Raw genomic sequence first — 24,173 nt, forward strand, 5'->3', positions numbered from 1 at the left:
GTTCTGGCACATCTTGCTAACAAAGACGGCGTCCGGCCTCATCCGGACAAAGTTTCCACAGTGCTCAATTTTCCAGGCCCCTTTTGTTCAAAAGAACTGCGCAGCTTTCTTGGACACGCATCGTACTTTGGCCGCTTTACCATCACTTAACTTTGTCATCATTGTCGCTCCTCTTCCCATGCTCCTTGCTAGTACCAGTGCTTTCAATTGGAATGATCAATTAAAAGCCGTATCTCAAGCGCTCACAGACATCCCCGCTGGTTTCTGTGATATTTTTATGACAAGGTACCTACATTGCTACACACTGATGCTAGCGGACAAGGAATCAGCGCCGTACATCTTCAGCACGACAGTAACTTTTGCGAGGAAGCTTTTTCGCGTGCAAGCTGCACTCTCACTTCTCCAGGAAAAAGGTACTCGATAACCGAACAAGAGTGCTTGGCTGTTGTCTGGTTCATCCGAAACTTCATCCCGTACCTGCATGGTCGACATTTTACTGTAATCACAGACTAATATGCTCTATGCTGGTTGTCGACAATCAAAAACTTGTCGAAGCGCCTTGGCCTCTGGATTCTCCGACTACAAGCATATGACTGACGTCATTTACAAGACCGGAAGATAGCACCAACACGCCGGCGCTCCATAGCGATGCTTTTTGCCACCATCAACGGAGCACCTGACGTCACCTTGTCAGACTGGCTGCACCGACGACGCTTAATCAATTATGACCAATTCTTCTATCAATTCATCGAACTGCTCTTCAGAGCTTGCCACTAACCAGCCGGCCAAACCTTCTTGCACTGGCATCATCGGTATCATCGGTCGTCTAACTGGTACTTTGTCTTGTCGTAATGTCCAGCTAAATAAAACTCAAGCTATTCAAGTTCATACAAAATGTGCTCGATCTGTACATTTTTTTCACCTGGAAGGCCATCGATGGGTTACTGTTGTACCACGGGCTGTACGCGATGAAGTTCTGCGGGTTTCCACGACGACCGGCGGCAAGCTATTTTGGTTACCACAAAACGCAGCAGCACATACACAGCTGATTCTTTTGGGCAGTTCTCTCCACCAGCGTAGCTAAATATATTGCCTTGTCGCAATTTGCCTACACCCCAAGCAGCCTACCAATGCCCCAATCAAGACTCTACAATGACTAATATATATATATATATATAGTTTTTATTAGTAATATTACATGGATGGATAGATGGATTGATATGGCTGTACCCTTTAGATTGGGCGGTCGGTAACGCCACCAAGCCGTTATACTTAGTGAACCAAAAATTAGATTAAATTTTTTTCCTTTAAACAGTGAGGTTGAGGACTGGTACTTTGCAGTGAAGGATTTGATTTTCACTCGTGCCTTGACTGTAGCCAGCAATCACATAACCTCCTTCTAGTTAACTCTACCCGCTTGAAGTCTATTTTGCCCTCCCAGTCCCTAAACCCCAGTGCTTTGAAAAACTCTGCGCCATCATCCTGAACTATAGGGTGAAGTCCTTTACAGAACATTATCAAGTGTTCGGCAGTTTTCTCTTCCTCTCCACACGCACTGCATACCGTGTCTACCCATTCGTACTTGACCCAATATGTCTTGGTTCGATATACTCTCGTCCTGCCCTCAAACAGTAAAGAACTACCCCGAGTATTATCATAGATCCTTTCCTTGGCGATTTTCTGATTAAAAGTTCGATAGATCTATAGTGCGGACTTCTTAATCATGCTAATTATCCACATAATGGTCTCAGCTTCCTTCACATTCTTCTTAACCGATAATTCTTTTTGGTTTGTTTTTCTGCTGTTTTCTAAGTATTTACCAGTCAATTTTATGGTTCGCTTCCTCCATTTTTCATCGACATTCTTCATGTACAAGTAGCTGAATACCTTCCTATCTCAACGCTCTTCCCCCATTTCTCTCAATCGCTTCTCAAAATATATCTTGCTGCTAGCTTCCCTGCCCTCAAATGATGTCCATCCCATATCAACTAGTACTCCATGATTCGGTGTATTCCCATGGGCTCCTAAGGCTAGCCTACTAATTCAAAGTTGCTTAATTTCTAATCTTGCTTGAACTTCTGAACTCATGCACAAGACCGCATTGAAAAACGTCCAACCAGAAACCATGACCCCTTTCCATATTCCTCTCACATCCTCATACCTACTGCGATTCCACAGTGCCCTGTTTTTCATCACAGCTGCATTCCTGTTAGCTTTCGTCGTCACGTTTATTTCGTGTTCCCTTAGGTACTCGGCGCCATTGCTTATCTATACGGCCAGATATATGTATTTATCTGTTATCTCTAGCGTGACCTGCTTTATTCTCAGCTCACTACCTTCATTATCTATAAAAATCATGACTGCTGATTTTTCCTTACTGAATCTGAAATCTAGCCGATCTCCTTCATTACCGCAGATCTCCACCAATCTCTGCCAATCTTGCTTGTTGCCGGCCATTAGCACTATATCATCTGCGTACATAAATGCTGGTAGTGTCTGTTCAATAAGTTTTTCTTGTTTGACGAAAGAGAAGTTGAAGCCCAGTCCACTAATTTTGCCTCTAATCCTTGTAGGTACACCATGAATAACAAGGGTAACATAGGACACCCCTGCCTAAGCCCCTGTTTTACCTCTGTAGGCTTGGATACCTGTTTTTTCCACTTTATAACTGCCTTGTTACCTTTATAGATATCCTTTAAAAGATTAGTGACTCCATCTTCTATACTTGGTGTGTCCACTGTTCCCCACAAGTCATCTTGAACCAGTCTATCGTGTGCTCCCTTGATATTCAAAAATGCTAGCCACAGGGGCATGTGTTCCTTTTCTCCTATTTCGACTGCGTCAATGAGAACAGATTGTCTTCCAGATTGTTCTGTGTTTTCGAAACCCACTCTGCAGTTCCTCCAGCACCCCCTCTTTCTCTATTCATGCCTGCAGTTTTTCCTTTATAATCTGCATCGCCAGTCCGTAGACCAGTGATGTCACTGTTATAGGACGGTAGTTGTTTATGTCAGCTTTGTCCCCCTTTCCTTTATAGATCATGCTCATCCTGCTAAGTTTCCAACCATCAGAGACTTCACCGTCGAATAATATTTTGCTCACTGCCTCTCTCAAAGGCTGCTTAGACTTCGGACCTAATGTCTTTATCAGCATAATTGGAATGCCATCTGGGCCTGTTATTGTACTACTAGGAACCCTCTTTTCAGACCTTTCCCACTTTTGTTGTCAAAATGGGGCCATTGCTCCACTCGATTCATCCTTGTCTATGGTGGTGCATAAAGAACGTCTTTGTTGAAATTTTTCTGTCATGCTTATTATATATTCAATAGCTTCGTCTCCTTCTAGCCTAGCACTTTGAGCTGTAGTTATAAACCTCTGTTCTAGGCTCATCTCATTTCTTAGGGAGTTTAGATGGTTCCAAAATTTTGCAGCTGCCTTTCGATCCTTTTTATGTACTTCTGCAAGCCACTAAGCTCCCTTTCTTCTAATCTTTTCATTGATCAGAAGGGATGCATTTTTTCTAAAGCTTAGAAAGATTTTCCATTTTCTTTCAACATCATCTGTCGGTTCACCCCGCTGCTTAGCATGTCTGTGTTCCCTAGGCTTCCTGACGTTTTGCTATGGCTCTCTTAACTTCCTCATCCTACCAACTCTTGGGTTTGTGTCTCCTTTTTCGTGGTGACTTGTCACGTACCTTAGCAAGCTCTAGCTCTAATAGTGTAATTAGATTCGTGTATGTCCACACTGTTTTATTTACCTCTGTGATTACTTTCTCAATTTGTTTAGTAGCTATTTATATTTGCTTTCTGAATAAAAAATTTCCTGTAGTTGCTCATCTTGTCTCTTTCCCACTTTCACTGCTCTTCCAAAACTTAGCTTCAAACGTTTGTGATCACTACCCAGAATTCTGGAGCCACCTTCATTTATGTGCATTCCCCTGACCTTATCATACATTCTATATGACATCAGTGCGTAACCTATCGTCGACTGCAGCCTTCCTACCTCTCATGTAATTTGCCCTTCACACTTCTCGGTACTGTTGTAAATAATCAAATCATGTCTTTCACACATATCCATGGTCATTTTGCCTGTTGGGTCGGTATACCTATCTATATCTTCTATGTGCGCATTCATATCTCCTAGTATAATTATCTCGCACTTTCCTCCTAACTCCTGAAAGTCCTTTGATACACACTCTACCATTGCCTGGTTTTTCTCTCTGGCCTTTGCTCCCGTCCACAAGTACACCAAACCAAGAAGTGTCGTTTGCCTTGCCACTTTCGCTTTTAGCCATAAATGTTCCTTACACTCCTGCTTGACCATTTGCCAGTCTGTACTTTTATGAATGAATGCCCCAACACCACCCTCCCTTTTTGCTGCCTTCTCTTCTATTACAATATTTCCACGAGTAGTCTGGATTGTTAGGAGATTGTTCCATGTCCCAAAGATGTGTTTTACAAAACTGTATACCATCGGCCTCTCCACTCTCAGCTGTTCTTCTATCTCTTCCCACTTCAGCCTGTTCCTGCCACCCTGCATGTTAATATACCCTATCTCTTAATTGGCTCGACGCTCGTGGCAACGTCTATTTCTTACCCGGACTCTACCTATCATAGATACTGGTGCTGCTTATAAATCGTATTTGTCCATACCACCTGTCAAAGTGTCTTCCTGGTTGTTTTTCTCGTTACTAGCTATCTTCACCCCGAAGAGAGGGCCCGCGTGCCCGACAAAAAAGCTACTGCACGTCCTGCAAATCGCCAACCCACCTAATCACCTAGCTGCTCATTGAAGTGAATTCTGTCTCGTTGAAACCCACCCCACCTTTGCACCTCTCTGTTTCTTTCCACCACCTCAAAGCCTTTCTCTCAACTTATCCGCCATATCTCTCATCGAAGTTAATTCTGTCTCGTTGAAAACAACCCCACCTGTGCACCTCTCTGTTTCTTTCCACCACCTCAAAGCCTTGCTCTCGACTCATCCGCCATATCTCTTGCTTTGCGTTGACAACCGCTCTCTGCAGGTTGCAGTCACGCATTGGTACCTCCCGTATCGTGCATATCGTGCCTGTACCTGAGGAGAAGTGGCGCGCATGCTATCGACCCCTTTCGCCAGTGTGGTCGCTATTCCTGCCGTATCTTCATTTAAGACATCGTTTAAACCACCTGAAATTATCACGAGGTTTCTTCTATCAGCTGTAGTTTTGAGTTGCTTGCTTCATGACTGCTTCCAGCTTGCGTCCTGGAAACGTCCCTACTGCAACCATCTTGTCACCTCTTACCCTCTCTTTGATTGCTTCTGCGCATTGATTTAAATTCGAGTCCCCAGCAATTATCACATGCTGTAACTTTTCAGCTGGAGCGTCCTGCACATGGGGGTTACTTGTACCTGTGACGCCTGCTGCTTTGTCCCCTCCCAGCCCCACCACTACTTCACTGAAGCTGGGCCTTACGACAATTGAACCGGCCGAACCTGTTTTTTCCAAAGTTGCTAGCCATTTCTCATCCGCCATTCTGGTTGCCGTTGTCATACTGTTCTCTTCGTCAGCCGCTCCTTTGTTTACCTTGGCTAGTGCTTCCTCAACGGACTTCAGCCTTTCTCCCATTGCCCTCATTTTTCCTTACTTTGTCGCCAACGCAGTCTCCAGCTCGGTGATTCTCAACAGCAGTTCACTCTGAGCAACCATTGTTTTCTCCATTTTTTTCCTCGACCTCACATTGCCTACACTTCGCGTCAGCTTCCTCTTCATTTGCTTCTGCCCTTGGGTTCATTTTCAAGCTCACTCTGCATCCTGAATATTTTACAGCTTTTTTAACCATGTCTTTATGACATCAGTTCTCCTTATGGCTTGTCTCACATTGTACACAAGCGTCAGTGCTCAACGCGAACATAATGAGCTAGAATCTATTCCGTCACGAATGTGGTCACCTACGCAAAAAACTATTAACTTCGATGCCGTGTATATCATTACTGACGCTCCTGAATGCTGATAAGATTACTTACAACGGACGATTGTGCTTGAGGCCGTCGTTTCACTGAGTGTATTGCTTCTATTCTTTCAGGGCGTAATTTCATTCTTGTGTGTGTGTGTGTGTGTGTTTGTGTGTGCGTGTGCGTGTGTGTGTGTGTGTGTGTCCACAGAAATTTGTTATAAGGCCTTGTTTTATCCCGCGCCAATAAAACTTTATATCAGCCATTGATGTTCCATCTTTGATGACGTAGACGCGTCAGAGGGCAGATGCACGTGACAGCTAATTTCAATCGAACAAAAATATGCACTCATATAAAGAGAATATTTATTAGCAGTGCATCGCTCGGGATACACACAGGGCACGAACGTACGCGTTCAGTGAAATTGAATTCTGAGTGACTTGACACCTAAGCTTGGCTAGCATGATCGCTCAATGGCACAATATCATGAACTTGAGGCACTCAGGATCAGTAAAATGCTTTCCTTTAGGGCCTGGAGCAAAACTCAAGCAGGTGCATGAAAAACGTTTGCTCCATAAGTGACGCCTCTATCAACCTGCTTCTATTTCGTGCCCTAGATAAGTTTTGTTTTTCCAAGAAAAGAGTTATGAAATAATTCTGCCTCAATTCTACTATCTAAAATTGTATCTACAAGCAACGTGGGCAAGCACAATAGGATTACAGTTAGCCACTTGGAAGACTTACGTTGTTCATGTCTCACGATCTGCGGCAGTTGTCTTCAGTTTGAGCCGTAGAAATCTTGAAACACTGTCGTGGCGTCAGCGCATTGGTGCCAACGTGAAGTAGCACCACCTCACTCACTCTCTTTTACACCACGTTGTACGACAAAAGGATGCTACTATCTCTGCTAATCTAACTACCTCAGTGACGGTAAAGCCCTCACACCTGAAAAAACAAAACATTTTTGCGGCATCCAACAATTTATGACATGCGCCAACAAGGTCAGGAGGTGGAGTGTGTGGGGGCTAATAAAATAACCTTCCAACGCTTTTTCTTTTAAAAACGATAGTCTTTCTTGGGACCTTCGACAAAAAAATTTTGGTGTGTCTGTCTGCCTGTACATTTGTCTTTTTGTCCGCCCTAACGATATCTCAAACGATCGACCCCATCCGCAGCACGCACATTATTGCTCAAGGTCCCGCGTTCGTACTTGTGCAATTGTCAAATTAAAAGCAATCATTGCGTGTATATGAGGTACCATAACAACACGTCGATGTTTTGTATGTGTGCCTTTATACTATAGAAAGCACACACACGTAATTCGAAGGACCGTAGCGGTAAACACGCTGCGCTGATAGTGCGACGTGGTGCTCGAAAAGGTAAGTGTTACCAATGCTTTGTTGAAACGACACGGGGGTAGCACGTGTCCATCGCTTTGCGTTCTACAACGTATCCCCTCCGAGAATGCACGCATCTTTCTTCGCAGGAACGCAGGCCTTCCTTCGTTTTCGGAGATAACTGCCAGATGGCGCTCGTGGCTAACGGGCCTCGATGCGTTTGTGCGCCTCCGCTACACTCTCGAGGCACTCTGACGCAGCGCCTCCAGAATACCATTCACCGATTTTCGTGTGCAGAACATAAATAAATGTTTTGTTCACTCTCCCCAACGCGCGACTATCATCTTTCGACGGCATTTGCAATGTACCTTGCAGATCCGGGGCCATTTTTAGGGGCGAAGCTCCCTAAAGCGGCCCCGTTCGTCTCTCGTAGTCGTAGTCATCGTCGTAGTTGTAGTGTGTAATCAGTGTTACATTTTGACCTGCAAGGTGGTGCCGGTGGGAGATTTCTCCTGTGCTTTGTTGAACAATAAAAAGTTCACGGCGTGCGCGTTAACTAAAAGCCGAATGCTCCTATTTCTCATTCCCCATTGGCATTCATTGGCATGTACATTGAGCACTACCTGACAAGAGAGGGTTGCTACGTTATGTTCGCTGGGTGTAACCTCCTTGGTTTTAGAAAGGTTTAGCGAGTGTTGAGCCGCAGTGACATGAATACAAGCAAAGTATATATCATGAACTCGAGGTGGTTAAAGGTGGGAAGTAGATACGAAGCGCAAGCCGTGAGAAAATAAAAGCCGAATTCTCTTGTCTCTCATTTCCCATTAGGAGCCATTGGCAAGCACATTGAACACTATCTGACTGGAAAAGGCTACTACGTTATACTTGCTGGGCGGAACCTCCTTCGTTTTAGAAAGGTTTAGCGAGCATTGGGCCGCAGTGCCAAGGATACAGTGAACTAGTATATACCATGAACTCGAGGTGCTTAAAAGTGGGAAGTAGACCCGAAGCGCAAGCCGTAAGAAAGTGTGCGTGTGCCACCTCTCGTTTAGCCCTTGGAATGTCCGCTGGATGGCGGTGCTTCTATATGGGGAATATATGATGAAAAGATGCGAAATGGTGGTACTTGGAGTGTTGAATATATGGACGAACGGACACACAGACAGATGCATGGATGGACGCATGAATGGACGCAGGGGCGGATGCATGGACGAACGCAAGGACGGACGCACGAATGGACGCACGCACGGACGGGCGGATGGATGGCCGAATGGATGGTCACACAGACGGACGCATGGACGGACGGAAGCAAGAACGAATGGACTGATGAATGCTTCGCCCCACTCTCCATCATTCACTCCATGGATGTGCTGTCATTTTTTTTAAGTAGCCTTGGAATGAGCTCAGTAAAATATATCATTTCCTCACGAATTCATCGTCTCAAACATTTTAGGAATCCGTCTAGTACGAGCGAAGTTACAAAGATTTTTCGAACGCTCCAATGCACTCTCTCCTTTCTCGTCCTGACGAAAGCACTGCAAGCTAAGCAGCGGTCATTACCGCTTACACTGGCGGCAGCGTTCACGCTGGCGCTCACTTCAGAGCTGCCAAGGAGGAAATTCTTGGGAGGTACAAAACACGTAGTGATGTGCCGATGTTTCCTACTCGAACATGCGAGTTGCTTCTAATTGGCAATGAAAGACACATGACTCTCATTGGACACAGATACGCGCCGTTCGCGTTTAGTTAACTCACACCATGCGAAATTTTATTGTTCAACACGGCACAGGAGAAATCTGTTATCGGTGCTACCTTAGGGCTCAAGGTCACGACCTATATATTCAGGGTTGCATGGGAACAGTTGTACAGTACAAGCAGAAGGTTTTTTTTTTCAATCAAGAAACTCGCTAGCAGACGCTGGCTCCGTCGGCGTTGCGAGCCGTGAGTGGGAGCGCAAAAGAGAGGTGAAGAAGTCGCGCATGCGCAACGGTGGTGAAATGCCGCAGGGAGAGATGCCTAGAGGAGTGGGGAAGGTCAGCGAGCGTAGGCAACAGACGCTGCCTACGTCAGCAGTGCGAGGTGAGAGAGGGGGAGGGGACGTGCATGCGCATGGAGCGTGGCCACCACCGGATCAAACGAGCCCATAAGATGATTCGCATTCAAAACGTCATGCGGGCATCGTCAATTTGAGCTCTTTTTCTCTCTTTGTTTCTTCGAAAATATACCATTTCAGTGCAATCGCGCGTGCATGCGTGGAAAATATACGGCCTCCCTTGGCGAGCTCAATAGCAGCCGAGCGTGCCATGCTCAAATTATCAATGAGCCTTGCAGCTACAATACAATAAATGACTTAGGGATTACAGCTGGAAGCAGGCCGCAATGATGACTCAAGATGAGACCCAAAATGCAACTACTGAGCCGAAGTTCCCGCCAGAAATTGGCAGCTGTGGCCTAGTTGGCCAGAGCGGCACAATATGAATTGGTGGGGTTGGTGGTACGAGCCTCTTGCAGTCATTGTTACCTTTGCCCTGCCATGGTGATCTAGTGGCTAAGGTACTCGGCTGCTGACCCGCAGGTCATGGGTTCGAATTCCAGCTGTGGCGGCTGCAATTCTGATGGAGGCGGAAATGTTGTTGGCCCGTGTGCCCAGATTTGGGTGCACGGTAAAGAACCCCAGAAGGTAGAAATTTCCGGAACCCTCCACTATGGCGTCTCTCATAATCATATGTGGTTTTGGGACGTTAAACCCCACATATCAATCAATCAATCAATCAATCAATCAATCGGAAACGCAGCCGCCACAGCCGCGATTTGAACCCGTGACCTGCGGGTCAGCAGCCCAGTACCTTAGCCACTAGACCACCACGGTGGGGCAAACCCCACATATCAATCATCAATCAAAGTTCCCGCCGGGGAAAACTAAGCCCTAGATTAGAAGCAAGAAAATACAATTCTCCGTCACAGGGATCCATCCGCCTCTACGAGGTCACACTCAGAAGATAAAAAACGCGAAATTCACTACAAAACAGGTTCTTTACAAGATATGCCCAGCAGAGTACCCTGACCCCAAGTGCAACTACTGTAAAGTGCCAGAAACGACAGAGGATACCCTCTGGGAATATGTTCATGACTCAGGCCGAGCTGCTTTTATAAAAAAAAGTTGGCAGATCCCATGTACATTAGGAATCGATGATATCAGAAGCACGAATGAGGAAGGTTGATATGTCCCATTAAAATCGGCACAGCGTTACGAGGTGGACGTTAATTATGTCATACATAACTTCCATGTCGTGATTATGATGTTTGGACGTGTCATTTACCTTCGTCATCCATTCAAGTCACGTCATACTAATATTGGTATATGTAGAGCAAGCGAAACGGCCGCGAACGTGCTTTGAGTTTAGGAAGTTGCAATGTTTTACATCACATGCATGCCATTATTATATTCTTTGGACATGTCTTTTACCTTCATCGTCTATTCGCGTCAAGTGATAGAAAATTTGGTATGTTTAGCTAGCGAAATGGCCATGAGCGTGCTATGAGCGTAGCATTTAGTCACGTATTACAAGACACACATATCATGACTATCATATTTGGACGTGTCATTTACCTTCGTCTTCTGTTCACGTCACGTACCAAACTTGATACATATGTAACTAGCCAAATAGCCTCCTGCGCGCTATGAGCATTTCATTTAGTCATGCTTTACATGAAATGCATGCCTTGATTATTATGTTTCGACATAACATTTACCTTCGTCATCCATTCACGTCGCGTAATAACGAAGTTCGTATATGTGATGCTAGCCAACCGGCCGCGAGCGCATCATGAGCGTGGCATGTAGTCTTGTTCTTACAAGACACGCATCTCATGATTGTCGTGTTCGCACCAGTCACATACCTTCGTCATCCATTCACGTCTTTGTAATACCAAATTTCGTATATGTGAAGCTATCAAAACGGCAGCGAGCTCATCATGACCGTGACATGTAGTCATGTTTTTACATGAGAAGCATATGAAGATTATCATGTTTTGACCAGTGACCTGCCTTCGCCATTCATTCATACCCCGTATTACCGAATTTGGTTTATGAGAAGATAGCGAAACGACTGTGAGCGCACTATGAGCATAGCATGTAGTAATGTTATTACATGACACGCATGTCATGATTATACGTTTGAATGTGAGATTTACCTTCGTCGTCCATTTAGGTCACGTAACACCGAATTTGGTACATGTGAAGCCACCAAAAAGGCCGCGTGCGCATCATGAGCGTAGCATGTAGTCATGTTACATGAAATGCATCTCATGATTATCATGTTTGCACCAGTCATGTACCTCCATCAGCCATTCACGTCACGTAATACCATATTTGGTATAGGTGAAGCTAGCGAAACTACCGAGAGCGCACACACAGTGTGGCGTGTAGTCTTGACTTAAATTACATGCATGTCAAGATTTCCACGTTAGGATCTGCCACTTATGTTAGCCATGCAGTCATGTGATGCCATACTAGCTTTGCAACACGTCATGTGAACAAAACAATCGCAAAAGCAGCAAGACCACGAAATGTAAATCATGACATTGATGACATACCTGTGATGATGTTCATAGTTATGACTGTTCACTTATGGTCGTAATACAATTTTGGTATGCCATACCAATTTTGGTATCAATACCAATATTGAAACGGCTAGGAGAGCTAAAACTAGTAGATAGATAGATAGATAGATAGATAGATAGATAGATAGATAGATAGATAGATAGATAGATAGATAGATAGATAGATAGATAGATAGATAGATAGATAGATAGATAGATAGATTTGTCAATTCACCGAAGTTTGTCAAGAAATGCTTCGCCTTTAAAACCTGACATCGGCAGCGTTGACCCGACGACTGCAAGGAATAAATGTCATGATCCCAGCAGCAATCTAACCTAATCATTCTACCTCACAGCCACGTCAATCTTGGAACTAATGTTCAAATTGACCCTCATTTTTGTAAGACGTCAAGTGTGGTTGCAATGCTGGCTATACAACTTTATCAACTTTACATGTGTACTCCCAAGATACAGCCGTCACAACGGGTTAGCGCCAATTACAGTTAGGTGTCATGCGCTGAAGTTTATTTATGTAACAGTTTCCAGACTACCATCCTCGCGAGCACCATCGCTTCATATCAGCTTAACGTTTCTGGTGTGGCTGATTCTCATGCACCTGTCAGCATAGTTGTGCAAGTGCAAACAACTGGTTGTATAAATTATGCAACTCAACATATGTCTATGCGTGCAACATCTATACATATATTTAACGTCATTTTATTACGTGTCTTTAAAGGAAAAATTACAACCCGGTCACTTTCCCTCCGCATGCTTTATATAACATCAGTTCACAAGGTTCGTGGGATGCAGGACGTTTTTTTTTTTCTCTCTGTCTTTCTTATATACAATGGTGCTGAAGCCAACAAGCAAAAACGCATTGTACATAGTCAAATAAAGCTTTTCATCAATTGATCAATCAATCAATATAGACAATTTTGATACAATGGCTGGGCGAGTGATTTTTAAGTTTGTTGATTCATTTGTCGAGGGAAGAAAACGCAATCCTAATCTGGCTTTGCGATTTTATTGTGAATTCTAGACTGCCTGCTGCACTATAATATTTGACTCGCGTATTTTTGGGGGCCCCGCCTGCCAATCTGCATCGTTTTCTGGCCATGCTCGAAAAGTATTGCAGGGTCCATTCAAGGCACTCTGTTTATTGACACCACTTGTAAGACAGGAAAGCACAAGTAACACCTGTGTTGGGAGCAAGACGCTATTGTGTAAAGTGTTCTCACAGGGCTGATGAAAATAGACTGTGCCATTACTGATATTCTGTAGAAATTATGAATGTTCCGTTGCCTTAATTGGTCAGAAAGACATCAGGTCCTCAGCCTACACAATGCTCACATGTGGATCCCCCTAATGACTGCACGCGCAGGACGTGAGAAAGAATTTAGTGTGTTTAAGATATTAGAAATATAAAAATTTTCTGGCCACCGAAAGGTAGAAAATTGCAAGCTTGATTTAGAGTCCCAACGTTGCCAGCTTGGATGAACGCCCTCTGCCTTCCTTCATATCTGAAAGAAATTTTTCCGTCTCTTCTGCTTCTGTAACCAGATGACTTTTTTTCTCTTTTTTTTTTGCAGATCACGCAGCTGGCCGGCTGGTGTATTGCGATTGCCTGTGGCCTCTGCTGTATTTTCATGAAGATTGGCTGGTACACGACGAAGTACCCAACAACAGAGTTCGGGAAGCTCTCTACCACTTTCTTCGACAGACTTCTATGGTCAATTTTCATGATTTGGCTAACGTTGGCTTGCGCCTCGGGTCGAGGAGGTGAGCCACTTTTAATTATTACGCTCAGATGGTAGTAACAATGTGTGGCAAGCTAATATAGTAACTGCCGCTTGCAGTTCGTTAAAGTGATGCTACTGCCATCCATCTTCTTCTTAGAGAAACAAGTACCGACTACTGTGGTAGATGCACAAACAGGCAAATTTCCTCCACCGCTTATTACGCAAAACAAAGCTGGTGCAACTATCGTGCAAGAACCTTTTGAATGTTTATATATATATATATATATATATATATATATATATATATATATATATATATATATATATATATATATATATATATATATATATTTATATATATATATATATATAGATATATATATATATGAAATATAATGAATCCGGTGGAAAATGCGGTAGAAAAAGAGGTCGACAAACACAAGTTTTACTAACGTTTCGCAGGTGGGCCTGCCTTCGTCGACGAAGGCAGGCCCACCTGCCGAAACGTTAGGAAAACTTGTGTTTTCGCTGTTGACCTCTTTTTCTACCGTATATATATATATATATATATATATTGGTGTAGGGCCGTGTGCTCAGATTTGGGTGCAGGTTAAAGAACTCCAGGTGGTCGAAATTTCCGGAGCCCTTCACTACGGCGTCTCTCATAATCATAAGGTGGTTTTGGGATGTTAAACCCCACATATCAATCAATATATATATATATATATATATATATATATATATATATATATATATATATATATATATATATATAGTGGGAGTAATAACTCAATGGGCCAGTTGGTCTTCGTGAAGGTATGGGATATGGCACAACGGGAGCGTTGTCAACAAGGACAAATATAGTTATTTCCCAACAGTTTCCAAACCCCTCCCGAAACTGTTGGGAAATATATTTATTCTTGTTGACAACGCTCCCGTTGTGCCATATCGCATATGTATATATATATATATATATATATATATATATATATATATATATATATATATATATATATATTTATTTATTTATTTATTTATATATATATATATATATATATATATATATATATATATATATATATATATATATATATATATATATATATATATATATATATATATATATATACATTGTATCTGTTTTCAAGTAAGTTTATCTTTTCATGATGTTTGATAATATTTGCCTTTATTCTGGTTATGTGAAATCTACTGCCTGTTTCTTTCGATAGGACCACAAGTTGTTTGCGACGGCAACTTATTCGCTTGAAATGAAGTGATTTTTATGTGCTGACGTGCAGTAAAACAATGAAGAGAGAGAGAGAGAGAGAGAGAGAGAAGGATTATTGGTTGCATCAAAGTCATTTGTCAGAAAGAACGCCAGAGAGGCTCACTTTACCTCACACCTGTTAAACAGAATAATTTAGGTATACGTACACCCTACGTCAGTCTTTCGCCAACGGCTTTTACACAGTTTGAATGGTCATTTCAATAATGCAGGATCCTGATTTACGTAAGAAAACAAAAGGTCGTGCTTCTATTGACTGTATACCACTCACTGGTCGCACACCGTGCACGCCTCTCCGCAGGTTTCTTGAACAAGTTCCTGTCATGGGCCCCATTCGCACCATTGGCCAGGCTGGCATTCGGCGTCTACCTCATACACATGCCATTCATTCAGTTGGCATTGCACATATCTCGAGAGAGGATGACGCTGTCTCACTTTGTAGCGGTACGTAGGATTGGCGACATTAGAAATGCCTTTTGAGGAGTAATCGTCTTGCTAAAGCCTGTACAATTTTACTAAGGTGGAGGCTAGAGCACGAGCCACTATCACTCCAACTGCTCTTTGCACTACTTTGCCAAAGAATGCCCGAATGGGTACGTTATGGCGACTTGGCGACTACATTTTAAAGGTGAAAGATTGAGATTTCTACATCTCAAGGCCATCTTTATAAGGTACAAATAATATCACTTGGTTCCCCTTGGTAGATCAGTGGTTACGATGATCGGCTCTAGACCCAAAGGTCGTGGGTCGGATCACGGCCACGGTGATTGCACTTCACTGGATGCGAAATGATAGAGGCCCGTGTACTCTGTGAAGTCGTTGGTGCATGTTAAGGAATAACAGATGATCGCAATTTCTGAATGATCGCAATTTCCACTACAGCGTCCATCATAAATATAGTAATACGGTCTTGGGACGTAAAGCGTAGATATTAGTAATAAATTCCATGTGAGCGCGCAGGCTGGACGTCTACATCATCCGTGTGGTGTTAGCGCGAGCACCCGCGTAGTAGGCGTGCTGAGGGCAAGCGCCGTGGCAGAACTGGGCAAGAAAAGGAGGGAAATTTTACCAGCAGCGTAGCAGGATTGATTTTGCAAATTACCACACCATGCTCTCAGCGACATCATTGAAGTTTTTTCACATACCTGCCACAAGTACTTCCTGTATGATGCAATCAGACGCAAGCGTTACCTGCGCGCAGGGGGCGGTCAGCTTTGGTGGGTGTGTGAATTTCTCATGGTGAACATATCAAATGACGTGCATTCATTTTTTTGTTTTTCATAAAAACGATCACTTTTTCATCTATTTTGACGTCCTATGAGCTCTGATAGAAACAAGCGTCCTTAACTCTATAAATAGAAAGTTTATGAGTTTCTCAGTAATTATCTTACTTCACTGTCACTTTAGCTGCGGCAAGCGATTCTTCCCTCAACATAGAGTTTGTTTGCGAGAAAGACTGGTGCCTGAATGCAATGTGATTTTATCAAATCTTAAAAAAAACATTTTTGCTTTATAGAAAACACTATGTAAAGCTAACAAAATCAGGCCTTTCCTAAAGGCTAAATTGACTGCATCTTTTAATGACTGCAAATTCGTATGTCGGTATTGCGAGCTATAAAACGTAGCACGGGGTGGCTTGGCCTGCCCCACAGCGAATGCAATAGTATGCATGATGAAAACTGTTGTATAGTAAAATTTTTACAATTGTGAGTAGTTATTCGAGAGCCTCGCTTGAACGGTACCAAGATGATGGAGGTATTGAAGCGCTTGCGGCATAAAAAAATTGAAAACAACAATGTCTTGCGCGATAGTTTTAAAAAGAATTCTGCACTATCCTCTAAATAGTTGATAAGGAATTAGGAACAATAGTTTCATAAGCATTATTCGGAATGGGAGTAGTAGGACAAAAAGAAATCATAACCTCTCATATTCGCCTCATCTCAACATTTGACGCAGGCTTCATTCTGCTTTTCAACCCTCGCCTGGAGCTACATCCTAAGCTACTTCTTGTTCTTCTCCTGCGAGGCGCCCATAGGCAAACTGGACAAGCTTGTTTTCGAAGGACTACGACAAAAGAGTCCCATAAAGCAAGTTGAAGACACACTGCCAACAAACATTGAATTCGTCACAGAAAAGCAGCAAATTGCCGGTCACATGGCGGAGAGCAACAACAACAATAGCAGTGAAACGGCGCCCCACGAGCAGCAGTTTGGATTGCAACAGAACGGTGTGAAACCTTCTGCGGACGCAGCCAGCTGCCGTCTTTGATGTGAAAGTGTTTCTCGTGAGTGCGCTGTTGATCGTTATAACCTGCCTTCGGACACGTGGAGCAACAGTTTGTGCACCGCCCACGAGACCGTATCGATACGAGCTTGTGGAACGCATACTACGAGGACATGAACAATTGCACAGTTCCTCAGCAACCTATTTTATCATGCTGGCTCTGTGAGCTCAGGCTGAACGATGAAGTTACGTCACTGGAGCATAGCCAAAAAAGTTTTTTTTGGGGGGGGGGGGAGAATATCAATCACCAATTATGTATGTTCATGCGTATGTTTGTATGTGTGCGGGTTATATATTTACACAAGCAAAATTGAAAAAAAATGTAAGGGGCACTTAATCTCCCCGTGTTCTCTCCACCCCCCCTCCCCCCGTTGCTGGCCAGTGCTACGTGATGTCTTTTTTTAACTAAAAGTGACGCGACCCTCAAATATCACAGGGACATGTTGTATTCTTTTATCTTTAGATGACTCGTGGTCCTAAACTAGGTATTCTTGCTCGATAGCAGCGTTCGCCATGAATATCTCACTGGCATTAGGGAGAACGTGAGCACCGCTTTACCTTTTTTCCGCCGTTTAAGCCTCCTGGCATCCTTGCAATTAACTATCAGTGAGATTGTAAGGTCTAACGACACTCGAGGTGCTCATACCAGACAAAAATCATCGCATACGCATCCTAGAAACTATTATTTCATACACCGTGCGCAAAATAAGCATCACTTCCTTTTAGGTGGTACAAGTAAATTTATTCTCGCTCACAGCGAACGCCACCAGGCATTCATTATTCACTTGGATCTTGTTTTCGCCCTTATCTGTAATCAATAGTGCAAATATGGATGACATTCAGGTGTCACAAATGGAAGCCATAACAACTCTGAATAGAAGAAAAAGCTTAAAGAGTGGTGAAGTTCGAAGGTTGGTGCATATTATAGCTATGTTGTGAGTAATCGCTATGTTGTAAGTAACATCGCGTAAAACAAAGTCTAAAAAAATTGGTGTTTGCATTCGTTCGCGTTGTCCAGTTTCATGCGCTTTACTTTTATTGCTACATTTGTTCAATGCAAGAATACAAGGCACCAACCATTGTGCTAAGCCTGCTGTACGGGGTAAACTATTCTCCGAAATCATTTTTAGATAACGGCCACCCCGTCACAGAAGATGGTTGTAACATATTTTGAATTGAGTAGGAAAGAAAGAAGCGGTTTTCGCATACAAACGGTTACGACAGCACGAAGTGATATTTTCTTGTCATGAAATAATTATAAACGAAGCACGGTGAAATAGTGTATTATGGCCTTCATACAGGTCAAAGAGCATTATTGTAGTCGTCGTAAGTTCGTTTATGAATAGTGAGAAAATAGTCGTGAGGTTAAATGAGGACTATTGCTTCATAGCAAGCAAAATTTTTAGAGCCTAACCAACCCCACAAATCTATAGTGAGATGCAGCCTAAGAACGAATGTAGCTCCACCCACAGTGGTCACCGTCCCACCCATGCAGGCAGAATTTCCACATATGTCACACTGAATTGCAGATGGTTATTTACGTGACGTCAAGCTCATTTCACGGACTTGAAGCATATCACTTGCCCGTACAGGCTCGTGTTCATTTCGCTAGTTTTCGGTAAAAAATGTATTCTTGGCAAATTTCTTAAAAACTTTGACTTCACTCCTCTGCGAAACGTAACGCGTTCTAATAAAAATGACGAACTTTCAATTTTTAATATGCGTAGTATTTGCACTACCAGAGAAATTTTGTTTATGGTTAGAACGAAAATTACCTATCATCGCTGTGTTACACAGATGAATCTCAGACGTGCTTCAGTACTGAGGGAGGAGCGTGTATTTAACCTTACGTTGTAACCGGTTAAAAACAGTTTTTTTTATGTTAGTAGGTGACGGCAGTTCTACGCTTTAATGAACACTGACACGATTTCGAGTCATTCCAAAAGAGCTGTGTGCCGTTTCCTTGGCGTGAAGTGCTACCTCTGTCCACATATGTAAGTCGGAAAACGTACGTAAATTATTATTTTTTGATTACAGTTTTCATCGACCAACATATACACATATACGAAAGGGCCACACTGCAATGCCTATTATTATTGCGAGTCGAAACAGTTCCCCGGTTTTGCGAAATTCTCAAAACTGCTGCCGGAGTCACTGAACAACAATTCACTTATCGTTGTTTATGTACGCCCTTGTAACCTACAGATGCCGTCAGAGCTGGCGGTGTCACTGTCGCTCAAATAAAACATCCTGGCTACCAGTGGCGATTGAATCCGCGTTGATTGCAAGGCACGCAGGTGTTCTACCACACAGACATGCCTTTGCTTATGTGCGCAGTGAAGATAACCTTCTATGCTTGAAAATGCCGGGAAAGTAACCCGTGATTCAGAAACACGCTCACCTTGTGTACTTGCTTCCCACTACAACATGAAATATTGGAAAAATATACGTGATACAAGGGTGCTTTGCCATCGGGCGTCACAGCATGTGATCATAATTGTAGCTTCATGGACTACAAAAATCACAATGTTACAGCGCCTACTCCCTTAAGGCCCCGTAGTGGTTGCATAGTAAGCTCGAAAAGATTTTATGCCCTCTGTGTATCAAGTTCTCACCAGGGACAGGATATCGCTATCGCCTTGCACCTAGAGCTGTGCGCTGCCGCGCCGCGCCGCGCCGCCGCCGCCGCCCTTTTTTGCTCACGCTGTCCGCGCCGCCGCGGAAGTTCCGGGAAAGACCACGCCGCCACCGCCACCGCCACAGGACAATACTTTGCGGTATTTCCGCCATTTGTGTTATTTTCACCTGAGCGGATAGTCAGGGCATGAAATGAATCAGTTCACCTTTTTTTTCTGCAGTTTATTACTCAGAGCGGCACTTGCGGTGTCATGATTGCTCTCTTAATTGTTTTCGTGTTTACATCTGCTGTCTAAGTAGGGCCCTAAAACAGCTTCAAAAAATACAGTCGAGCATGGTATTCTGTCTTGGCGATTATAGCTCTTTTGGTGCATTTCATGACATCAGAACAGTGATTCACATGACGTGATTAGGGCACGTACTCCAGGATGGTCTATATACGAGAAATATGAGTTGTAGTAAATAGTTTTCTGCCCTGTTTTGCCATGAATTCACCATCCGGCCCCCCAATTTTTCCTCGCGTCTCACAGGGTGATCATGGGAGATGAACTTGTAATTTCGCGCCGTTTTTGTGAGTTTCAGATAACGCAAGTTGAATTGAGAAGAGTGTAGCCGAGAAGTTCAAACTTCTGATAGGCTCAACGCAACATTGCACACATGCTTCATCAAGACATAGATATCGAAGAGCCTTTAAGAATTGTAGTAAATACAGTGTAGTTCCATGTAATAGAGAACTAAATCGAAGGAATAAGCTCCTCTGTCATGTTTCGTATAAAGTCCGAAAAATTGCTTTTGTATGCATACTCTATGCTGTTTTCGCGGTTAAAATCCCAGGAGCGCTATATAGTAAGCAACACTGCTGAAGCATAGAATAAACAAGCTGCCCATCTCTATCACACTGATAGCGCATGCAATAACATCACTCTGCATGCGATGCCTACCATCGATTGCTCCTCAACCGGAAAGCAAGCGCTGTCTGCCTTTTGCTGAACGAAGGAGTATGAAGGGATACTCAGGTAGGAAGCTGCGTGGCTCAATCCGCATCTGGGAACTTTGAATATAAGAGCTTGGTCGTGAGTGCTAGCTCGCTCACTATTTCAGCAAAAATCAGCGAATGGCTCAGTTACCCATCTACACGCTACGAAATTCACTGTACGAATCCTGTTTTTCTCCCTGGAACAGCCATATTTCTATACACTAGCATTTTACAGTTTAGCGATATCAGACAAAAAAGAGTTCGTTGCAGCCTAACCTCCTTATGGGGCTGCGAGCTTCTGTCGCACGGTGTAAAATGTGAAGTTATCAAAGGATTTTCTCACCTTAATACTGTTTAGGTTGCCCCAAAGTTAGCATGTTCTCCTCAAAGACCTGAGATCGATAATGTTATTAACTTTTCGTACAGGACACTTTAGCCTCATCTTTTGGGGAATTTGAATGCTGTAGCAATTTTTGCAGTGTATCTGCGCTCCTCAAGTGTTGTACGTGATAATGGCGACAAAAGTTTGTTGCACACAAATATGTTAAGTGTAACCTCCGAAACCCAGTCTACCGTAAAGATATATTTCAGCTCACTCGTCGCATAAAACGCTTACGTAAGAATCGACATTTCAAGTGTATGATAATGCTTCTTGAATTATAGCATTGAGATGTAAATACAAGCTAAAATCAAGAGGCTAACAGATACTGCATTGGCAATGCCTGCGCTACACTTATGAAAAAAGTCCATCCAGGTTTTAGAGCTCGATTACTCTTGCATCGTCTACGCCGTCGTTGTTTATTCTTGATGACCAATCCTCCTTAAATACGGAAGCTGTAGCAAATGTATTTATTGCTTACTCTAAATCTGTTTTTTTTTCTGTAGCTAACGGCATTACTCCTTCATTTTACGCGTGTGACAAACCACCTGCTCTTCCTAAATTTGAATTGAGCTTTTCTGAAGTGCATAACCTAATAGTATTTTGAAGTTACGATACCCTCTGACCCAGACGGTATGCCAAACATATTTTAAAGTGGTACTAAATATGGTGCGCTAATTGTTTTGCTGTAAAAAGTAAATATCTGCAAAAAAAAGTTAACAAACGTCGTGCTCTTAAGTCCAGAAACAAGCAAATTGCGAAATATAGGCCAAAATCTTTGCTTTATATACCAGGTACACACTTTTGGAACACAAGGTCAACAAATACTATGTATAATACCGAAACACACACAACCTATTTTTCCGGTGGATACACAGTTGCTTCAATTTACGCACGACATTGTTGCTTGCTTTAACGACCGAGGATAGACTTATGCCATATTTATTGACTACTCTTAGGATATTTTTTTCAAAAATAAGTAGAATGATTTTGCTTGCCAAACGTCTATCTACTTCACAATTTCGGAGACAACAAACTGGTTTATTGAATAACAAATCACCTGCGATCGCACTCCAAATTCATTACGTTTAACCACGCGAAGTCATCTGACGTACAGATCACGTCCGGCGTGCCTGGAGACTTAGTGCTTGGGCCACTTTTCTTTATAATTATTATAAGTTACGTGGTCGAGATTATCAGTAACACCCAAAGTAAACTTGAAATGTATGTAGACTACTGCGTTATCTGTAACATGATCTCTTATACTCAAGATCAACATGCACTGATTACTTTTTCTTCGGTCGTTTTGTAACAGGAGTGAAACATGGCAATTGTCTAGTAACTGCAAAAATACCATAGCCACGACATTTTCAAATGAAACATGGCCTCTTCGTTTTTAATATACTAATGACCGTGTAAGTCTAGTACGTGTCATGGAGTTTAATGGTGCTGCTCTCCCAACATATTTAAAATGGCACAGTAATTTGGAACAGTACAGTATCTTCGAAAACAGAAGAATCTCCAACACACGTTTAACTACTAGGAAAATGAATGCGGAATGAGAGCGCATAAGGGTTTGGCCAAACTTGAATAAGCGTTGTTTTTTTGGTCACCTGACCACAGACATGACATAGCTATGTGAGAATCTGTTAAAAAAGCAATACTGCTTATATTTCGTCACTTTAACCAGTGTTTCTCGTTACTTAATTAGCATGCGCATGTTTATTCGCTGCAGCCCATATCGAACATCGGCACACTTGCAACCGTGTCATCCTTCTGCATAAATAAGATGGTTCACACTGGTTACAGTGTCCAGGCACCCATATCTTTCGTTGCATCTTCTGCTCACCGTACCCGGTGGTTTGATTCTATGAATATTTTGTCAGTTGAATCAATTAAAGATTGTTTATATTTTCTTTTGTATGTTGTTTGCTTTTCTGCGGAATGTTCATTTTTTAAATCAGCTTGATGGGTACTTGAGCAGACTCGGTTCTGAGCAATTGGAAAAAAGAACTGCGTTAACAACATCAGCATCAGCCTGACTATACCCACTGCAGGGTGTAGGCATCTCCCATGATTTGTGAACCAACCAGGTCTAGTCTTCTCTGCTGCCTCGTTATACCTGCGGACGTTTATATCTCATCGGCCAACTTAACTTTCTGCCTCCCGTCCATTCATTTCCCTTCTCTGGGAATCCAGTCAGTTACCCTTAATAATGACCAGTGGTTAGCTTGCCTAAGTGTACGTACCAGGGTCATGTCTATATCTTCTTGTTTTCAACTATGATATCCTTAACCTCCTTAACCCCAGTTTGTCCTCTCACCCACTCTATTTTTTGCTTGTTTCTTTAGGTTGCAACTATCATTTGCCTTTCCATCGCTCGCTTTGTCGTCCTCAAATTAAGTTGAACTCTCTTTGTAGTCTCCAGGTTTCTGCTTCATAACTAAGTACCGGCAAGATGCAGCTGTTTAATACCTTTCTCTTGATGGTTAGTGGCAGATTATCATTTACCTTTTATTTACAATTTTCCATGTATTCTGCTGAATTGTATTTTTCAAGGTGGTGAACATTTGTATTTACACCTGCTATGTCTCAAAGAGCGAAAGAGCAGTATTTGTAAATAAATACTATTAGGACAAGCTGCTGTCACTTCGAGTGTTTCAACCTTTCAGGAAAACCGATTTCTTCTTCGAAAATCAAAGAACAAGTTGCTATTCTCACCACCTCTTGAATCATGATCGAACCCCCCCCCCCCCCCCCACTACAGCAGCCGCGCCGCCGCCGAACCGATAGACCCCACGCCGTTGACACGCCGCCGTCGGCAAATTTGGTACCGGTGCACAGGTCTACCCATTAAAGGAGAAGCTTAACGGTCCCACATTTCACTGTATTTGAAATGAGGGCAAAAACACGTGTGGCAGTGAAGAGGTTTCTTGCATAAAGACAACCGCCAAGGCTATAGCCTGGTCTCCACTTGGCTGAGTACGCTACATTTTTTTTAAAC

The 24,173-nt window shown here is 43.0% G+C and overlaps 1 protein-coding gene across 1 annotated transcript in view; it reads left to right on the forward strand.

Moving 5' to 3' along the window:
• LOC119161143 (nose resistant to fluoxetine protein 6) overlaps positions 1-23,092 on the forward strand; it is a 139,167-nt gene extending 116,075 nt beyond the window's left edge. The window contains exons 13-15 of the mRNA XM_037413495.2: positions 13,460-13,649; positions 15,196-15,338; positions 16,851-23,092. Of these exons, the coding sequence (XP_037269392.1) occupies positions 13,460-13,649; positions 15,196-15,338; positions 16,851-17,162 (645 nt within the window). The 3' untranslated portion in view covers positions 17,163-23,092. The remainder of the gene's footprint in view (positions 1-13,459; positions 13,650-15,195; positions 15,339-16,850) is intronic.
• The last annotated feature ends 1,081 nt before the right edge of the window (positions 23,093-24,173 follow it).

This window comes from Rhipicephalus microplus, chromosome X, assembly GCF_043290135.1.
Source record: "Rhipicephalus microplus isolate Deutch F79 chromosome X, USDA_Rmic, whole genome shotgun sequence".
Classification (NCBI taxonomy): Eukaryota; Metazoa; Arthropoda; class Arachnida; order Ixodida; family Ixodidae; genus Rhipicephalus; species Rhipicephalus microplus.